The sequence below is a fragment of the Bos grunniens genome, chromosome 18 (assembly GCF_055505025.1).
Source record: "Bos grunniens cultivar Pamir isolate PY7600 chromosome 18, Bosgru_T2T1.0, whole genome shotgun sequence".
NCBI classification, from domain to species: domain Eukaryota; kingdom Metazoa; phylum Chordata; class Mammalia; order Artiodactyla; family Bovidae; genus Bos; species Bos grunniens.
The window spans coordinates 51,093,251-51,100,514 of NC_141182.1; the positions used below are offsets into that span (position 1 = coordinate 51,093,251).

The window sequence follows — 7,264 nt, forward strand, 5'->3', positions numbered from 1 at the left end:
TCAGTCTCATTCACTCTGGAGCCCCAGCATCACCAGAGTCAAGCACAAAGTTGGCCTTAATGGGTGGATCTGTTAGACTGATTGGAGGTCTCTGGGCCGAGGACGGTGACAAATGACAGTACCTTTCCTTCCACTTTGGACCCAGAACTCAAAGCTAGGGAAAGCTGCTGTCCTGAGCCAGCCACTCACTAAAAATCAAGAGGACTGTGAAGAAGACACTTTATTGAGGTGATCAGAGTTGGAGATTCCTGCCCCCAACCCAGCCTCAGCCTGCTCAGTACAGTCTCATGGGTGGAAAGGACCAGGCCTCTGGGCTGCTCTGAGCCACCATCCAGGAGAGGCTGGGCAGCGGTGCTGGGGGGCTGGGGCTCCAGTCCAAGGCAGAGCTTCGGGGCAACAAGGGTGATGGTGGCTGGGGCAGGAGTTGTGGTGGGCCAATCCCCCAAGGCCGGGGAGGAGGCGGTGTGGCTACCAGCCAGATGCTTTTCAGTAGATCAAAGGCTGTTGGGGGGCCCCAGGCTGCCCCAGATGGCGAAGGCAACGAGGATAATGGGGGTGGCCAGGGACCTTTCGGTGGTGCCAGGCTCACTTGGTGCACAGTAGGAGTGCTGGAGGTGGGAGGCACGGCAAAGGTGAGCTCCTTTGTTCCCTGCCGCCTCCTCTGCCTCCCCTCCCCTGGGGCCTGCTCAGGACTGTTGATCCAGGAAGGTGTCATTCTTTGCCTCTTAAGGGCCCCAGGATCAGTCCCTGGCACAGAGGAAAGAAGCATGAGGGACAGCTGAACAAGAGCAGACAAAGAAAAAGGGAGTTTAGGAGGCAGGAGGTAAGCTCACCTGGCAAGTGTGGCTGGCAGCCCCGGAGCACCAGGGTAAGGTCAGGCACACAGCCATGGCAGGCCTGTAAAGTGCCCACAATAGCGTCCCTGGCCTCTTGAACTAGGTTTCTCCTAGGGAAGGCTCGTGGCAGAATCAGCTGACATTGCAGCTCCCCCAGCAGCTGCTCCAAGTCAGGGAGCTGTGGGGGACTGGGGGGGCCGGGGCCCGAGCCTCCAGGCACCTGGTTTTCCTTGCCCCTTGACTGTAGGGATGGTTGTTGGCCCCTGCCTGGGCTTGGGGAGGACTTGGTGGTGAGTGCAGGGGTGCCCAACTCCAGAGACTCACTGCTAAGCAGCCGGGCCACGTCCAGAGATTTCACCTCATGGTTGAAGAGACCCCGGTGGTCCCGGCTCAGGCGGCCCTGGGTTATGACCACAAGCTTGGCAGCAGTAGGGGCAACAGAATTCCGCAATACCATATGTGGATCCCGACTGGCCACGGGAGGGTGCTGATAGGTCAGCGGCTGCCGACTGCCCGCCAGTGCCTCGTTACGCTCCCGCCTGGTCTTCCGACGGCGGACACGACCAGGCTTCTCAGGCTGCTGGAAAGGCTTGGGGGCTGGCTCCCCGGGATCCATGGTGCCCTGGAAGATAAGGACAGGATAGTCATATGAGAAGAGATGATTTGGGGTGAAGTGGGAGTACTATTTAGAGACTTAAAATGAGAGAAATGGATTGGTAGAGAGCAATCAAAAAAGGTTTGGTCAGGGAAAGATGAGGGAAAAGGCAGAGTCATAGGGGCAGGATGGGGTCAAGGGAGTCATGCTGAATGGGAAGATCTGTCAGAAGATAAAGGGTTAGATGGAACGAGAATGTGAGGAAATCATGGATGAGGGATGGGAAAATGAGGGATGGGAAAGGGATCATGATACTGGAGGGATCTGGTGAACCAGATAGGGACTTTGGACAGAGGAGAAATCCAGGGGGAGAGCAAGTACTGGAGAATGCAGAAAGTGGAGAGACGGTAGCAAGAGAAAGGCAGGAAAGAGAATAGAAGTTGGAGACACAGAGTAAGCCGGCAGGACAGAAAGGGCAGCAGAGGAGTTATCAGGGACTGGGGCCTGGTCATGGAAGGGGCGTAGACCTCAAGGCTGGGTGAGGCACGTGAGGTAGGGATGGGGGTACAGTTGATGAGGGTAGAGCGGAGGAAGGGCACCTCACCTTCTCCTATCCCCAACGAACCCCGCCCCGCCCTGCCCACTCCACGTGGCTGTGGGGGACAATGGCTTCTTTTCCACCGTGACCCCAGCTCTCTCATGCGCCTGACGCTCTTCCGGGCCTCACACAAGGCCTCCTGCACGCACGCACGCACGCACGCACGCACGCATGCGCGAGCCCCTCCCACGCCCTTTGGCATCCAGTTCCGGAGAGTCACAGGCCCAGAGGCACGTGCCAGCTGCCCGTGGTGCCGGTTATAGTCCCGCCCCTCCCAGCCTCACTTTCAGAAATCTCTTTCATTTGTCCTAAGCACCTTCTATCCACCTTCAATCTACCAATTGGCCTAGGTCCACTAGGCCCGCCCCCTTCCTCAGTGCTGATTGGTTTAGACATCTATTGGCGGATTTTCTCTGTAGAGCGGCAAAGTGCGGCGAAGCCAAAGGGGAGAAGGGCCGTTGCAGCCTCTATTTACAGCCAGTCCCCACGCAGTCAACAGGATTTATCCCTAGGGAATCAATATAGTGTCGTCATTTGGAGCTAGGCTTCAGAGCCACACTACCTAGGTTCCTATGCCCAGACTGGCACATTTGAGCTCTGTGACCTTGGCAAAGTATGCAACTGCTCAGAGCTTCAGTTTCCTAATCTGTAAAATGGAGTTGATAATCTTCTCCTTCTTATAACTGCTGTAAGTATGTTATAAGCGTCCAGCATCCAATTTGAAACAGCACTTGTTGACTGGATGCCTCTAAACTTTCCCACTACACTTGTCCCCCTCAGTTCCCCCCCACCCCCACCCCGCTGCTTGCGGGATCTGTTCACTGACCAGGGACAGAATCCCAGCCCGGGTTGTGAAAGCCTGGAGTCCTAACCACTAGTGCACCAGTGAACTCCCCCCTCAGACTCTCAAATCGAGCTATACCAGGGTTTTCCCCATACCCTAATAAGCTATATTGTGCATTACCTGGTAATATTGCTTGTCCAACCTTCATAATCTTACAAAGCCAAACGCCTTAGGTACTACTCATAAGAAATCCTTCACCCTCAGGGTCCATCTCTTTCTCCTCCCACAAAGGTCCCCTGTACCTTTCTTAATCACAACCTTGATTCTTCCCTCAGTTGTGTGTCTGGAGTCTGCCTCCTCCAACATGGCTAGATGAAGGTCAGAATCAGACCTATTCCTTTAATACTCATTCAGCAAATACTTGTGAACAGCCACAGATAGTACTTGGTACTCTGAGTCAGGCTCTGTTCCAGGCAAGTGGATTGAGGCAAAACAAACATAATAAAATAAAATGCAATGCATCTCTGTATCTCAGCATCAACGTTCCTAGAAGGAATGAATAACTATGAAGGTCTCATTTGGGAGTGGAGCTACAGGAACATGATCAGGATTTTTAGGGGGTGGGACCCCGCCACCTGGTCCCCCAGAACAAGGAGATCTGGGAAGACTTGAGGTCTGAGGTTAATTTGGGGCAGGAGGTGGGAGTCAGCGACCTTAGATGACCTTGGCTATGGATGTAGGTTTCAGAGCCCAGACACACCCAACTGAAGTCGGTCAGCCATAGGTTTAGGGAGGGGAGCGGAGGCCACAGATCTGTAAGGTGAGCTGCGCGGGAGGGGCGCCAAGCTAGACTTGGCCCTTGCAGCATCTCTAATTTCCCTTATCTTTCTGCATCTTCTACTACCCTCTCTGCAGGGTCAGTGATGTCTCTATTGCTAAAACATATAGTTTAGCTATTATGTCACAAAAACTGGTGGTTTTGAGCAGGGGAGGGCCATGAGCACAGAGGCTCACTAAAGTCCCAGCACTGCCTTACAGCTGAGCCGCTAATTTTCACATTTTGCCATCCTCCTTTTCTCTCCCCTACGTCTGAAGAAAATGGGCGCGTCCTTTCCTGGCCAGGTGCTTACGAGCCACCCCCTCAAGGGATCCAAGGAATGGACTCGTCCACTCCCCCACCACCACGTGAATGAGTGACACACATAACACCCCAACCCTGGCCCCTCCCCACACTTCTCGCCCTACAGCAAATGGTTTCTTCCCCCAGGACTGGCGCTAGATTTCCCCCGCCTACTCTCGGCCTTCAGGTATTTCGCTCCTCTCCGTGACGCCGGTAGGGTGGTGCCCCCCCCCCCCCGCCCCCACGGTATGCTGGATGGTCTCGCCTGGCCCCACGCCCCCCGGTGCCTGGGTGCGCCAGCCGCCGCCGTGGCCCGAGAGAGCGGCCGGAGCAGGAAGCGCCGGACGAGCCCACTGCGCGGTCGCCGTGGGGGAAGCGAAGGTTCCCAATTCCACCTCCCCGCCTAAGTGAAGGTTTCCGCCCCGGGAGAGGGGGCGGTGCCCGGGAATCCGTCGCGCCTTCCGCGGGAGTGCGGGCTTCGGCACCGTCCATTGTTGCCTGAGGGGTAGGGGTGGGCGTGGCGGCGCCACCTCCTCCCGGAACACTCTCCCGCCGACCGCGCTCCTTCGTCCTGCAGGAGCGGAGGCGAGTGGCAAGATGAGTGGAGACGAGAACCCAGCCAGCAAGCCCACGCCAGTGCAGGACGTGCAGGGTGACGGGCGCTGGATGTCCCTGGTGAGCGACCCCGCCCGCGATACTCCGGAGTCCGGGGCTGGGGGCGGGGAGGGCGGGGAGACTCTTGGGAGAGCAGCTGGTTCGCGCCGCTCTCGCTAGGAGATTGGGAAACTGAGGGCAGTTGGAGTGGTGCTGGCTAAGGAAGCGGGGTGGGGCGGGCACCGCAGCGTGCATGCCATTGACTCCCCTCCTTTACATCCCCAAAGCACCATCGGTTCGTAGCCGACAGCAAAGATAAGGAACCCGAAGTCGTCTTCATCGGTGACTCCTTGGTCCAGCTGATGCACCAGTGCGAGGTGAGGCCCGTCCCTCTTCTGCCCCACCCAGGCCTGTGCCTTCACCGACTCTCCTGGACCAGAGCCCGAGCCAGGCGGTGTGTGGGGTACTCAAAATACGTAGCACCGGACACCCAGAATTTCTGTATAATGTGCCACGTTCTACTGAGAAGGAAGTGTGTTGTATCCTGGCTTTTTGTCACATTGGGTTTGTGTATAGTGAGACTTAAAATGAGGCTTCTTGCAAGAAGATTGCCTACCATGAGGTTCTTTGTTTGCTTAAATTAGCGCACAGCCCTAATGGATTTCCAGAAAGCTATAGTTGTTTCCACAAAATGAAGGTCAGTAGGTCTCTACTAAGGGAGCTCAATTATTCTACCTATTCACTAAGAGATGTTAAACCATGACTTTCCTCAAAGTGAAGCTCAACTGGAATGCTGTTGGTTTGATGCCTGGCTCAAGCAGAATGAGTTTTCGTAGAAGGAGTCTTGCTTCTATGGGGATTCATGAAAGTGAGACTGTGATGGGTTTGCGTAAAGTGATGTTTGACCATATTGGGGTTTACTTAGGGTGAGATTTAACGAGACTGCTTTCATAAAACAAAGCTCTAACATGACGACATTTGGTTAAGCTTTGTATAGAGAGTGGTGGTCCGTGCTGATGATGCCCCTGTGCCCACACACTTCTTGCCCACAGATCTGGCGGGAGCTCTTTTCCCCTCTGCACGCACTTAACTTTGGCATTGGCGGTGACAGCACACAGCATGTGCTGTGGCGTCTGGAGAATGGGGAGCTGGAACACATCCGGCCCAAGGTGAGCAGGGCTTGGGTGGGCAGCCAGAGCCCCCTCAGCCTGCCCCCCACACCACTGCTCCATCCTCTCTTTCCACAGATTGTGGTGGTCTGGGTTGGTACCAACAACCACGGGCACACTGCAGAGCAGGTGACTGGGGGCATCAAGGCCATAGTGCAGCTGGTGAACGAGCGGCAGCCCCAGGCACGGGTCGTGGTGCTGGTGAGAGAGGGGAGGGCAGGGGGAGGAAGAAGGGCTGTGGTCTGGGACCCCTTCGGGTGTAGCCACAGCTGCAGGGCTCTGGGCAGTTCAGCTCAGAGCAGTGGCTTTCAGGCAAAATCTCATGTTGAAGCTTTCTGTGCCCATCAGAAGTGCTGTGGCGAAGGACGTATTCGGGGGCAAATAGCCCCTTTTGTCCAAGGGACTGCTGGACACTCTGAAGGTCACTCAGTTGTGTCTGACTCTTTGCGACCCCATGGACTATACAGGGACTATACATTCTCCAGGCCAGAATACTGGAGTGGGTAGCCTTTCCCTTCTCCAGGGGATCTTCCCGACCCAGGAATTGAACCAGGGTCTCCTGCATTACAGGAGGATTCTTTACCAACTGAGCTATCAGGCTGTTGAAAAACACAAAACACTTAAATAGCCAAGAGTGGTCAGACATTCCTAAGGTGAACCTAGTTTCCATTGCTTCTAAAAGGTTCCAAGTCTAGAATGAGGTGTCAGGACCATAGTTTGGAACCTGTGTTTCCAAAACCCCCATTTTCCCATCCCTAGTGTATTCTGGAGCTTAGGACTTCCTGATGGGGGACAAAGAAATCTGGCACAGAGGAACAGGACACCCAGATGCTGGTAGGATGCCTCCTCACAACCCCTTGTGCCTTCCTCAGGGCCTGCTTCCTCGGGGCCAGCACCCCAACCCACTTCGAGAGAAAAACCGACGGGTGAATGAGCTGGTACGGGCAGCACTGGCCGGCCACCCTCGGGCCCACTTCCTGGACGCAGACCCTGGCTTTGTGCACTCAGATGGTACCATCAGCCACCATGACATGTACGATTACCTGCACCTGAGCCGTCTGGGGTACACACCTGTTTGCCGGGCCCTGCACTCCTTGCTTCTGCGTCTGCTAACCCAAGACCAGGGACAGGGTGGTGCCCCTCTGCCGGAACCCAGCCCCTAAGCATCTGTCTTCCTACAACATTAAATTTTCAGTCTCCCATGTTCTGCTTTATGGCCAAGCCCATGTGGGTATATAACTCCGACGTCTATCACCCTGCAGCTCTGCCCAAGGGAGGCCTCACCGATCCATCAAGGTATTCTGGTCCGTGTAGTCAGGCAGATTTCTGCCATCACAGTAGTGCTCCAAACAGGCACTGCCCATCAATAACCCACTAGGTGAAACTGGTTTGCTAACATGACCCTGTAGCATCAAGGTCAAGCGAGAATTCTGGGTGACCCAGCAGTCAAAGCCCACCCACTGCTGCACTCCGACCTGAGCTTACCTGTGACTTCCTGTGAAAGCTTTCTGACCTTCCCACCCCCGGCAGTCAGGCCTCCACAGTGTATGGGTCTTGTCTCCCCAGAG

At 55.5% G+C, this 7,264-nt stretch overlaps 2 protein-coding genes across 14 annotated transcripts; one reads left to right on the forward strand and one right to left on the reverse strand.

The window, feature by feature from the left end:
• Positions 1 to 202: 202 nt before the first annotated feature.
• On the reverse strand, positions 203 to 3,991 carry PRR19 (proline rich 19). Of its 8 annotated transcripts, none has more exons than XM_086352736.1 (4): positions 3,116 to 3,991; positions 2,346 to 2,537; positions 834 to 1,458; positions 203 to 747 (listed from the first exon to the last, which is right to left on the reverse strand). In XM_086352736.1, the coding sequence occupies exons 3-4, from the start codon at positions 1,450 to 1,452 to the stop codon at positions 275 to 277; spliced, it is 1,092 nt and encodes a 363-aa protein (XP_086208862.1). In that variant the 5' UTR covers positions 1,453 to 1,458; positions 2,346 to 2,537; positions 3,116 to 3,991; the 3' UTR covers positions 203 to 274. The 8 variants fall into 8 exon arrangements, with proteins under 8 accessions (XP_086208862.1, XP_086208860.1, XP_086208864.1 ...); XM_086352734.1 differs by having other exon boundaries at positions 2,994 to 3,991; XM_086352738.1 differs by having other exon boundaries at positions 1,161 to 1,458; positions 2,994 to 3,705.
• Positions 3,992 to 4,041: 50 nt separating this feature from the next.
• On the forward strand, positions 4,042 to 6,898 carry PAFAH1B3 (platelet activating factor acetylhydrolase 1b catalytic subunit 3). 6 transcript variants are annotated; one of them, XM_086352741.1, is made up of 6 exons: positions 4,042 to 4,314; positions 4,511 to 4,608; positions 4,815 to 4,904; positions 5,580 to 5,696; positions 5,775 to 5,897; positions 6,569 to 6,898. In XM_086352741.1, the coding sequence occupies exons 1-6, from the start codon at positions 4,182 to 4,184 to the stop codon at positions 6,857 to 6,859; spliced, it is 852 nt and encodes a 283-aa protein (XP_086208867.1). In that variant the 5' UTR covers positions 4,042 to 4,181; the 3' UTR covers positions 6,860 to 6,898. The 6 variants fall into 6 exon arrangements, with proteins under 6 accessions (XP_086208867.1, XP_086208868.1, XP_086208870.1 ...); XM_086352742.1 differs by having other exon boundaries at positions 5,775 to 5,879; XM_086352744.1 differs by having other exon boundaries at positions 4,042 to 4,120.
• The last annotated feature ends 366 nt before the right edge of the window (positions 6,899 to 7,264 follow it).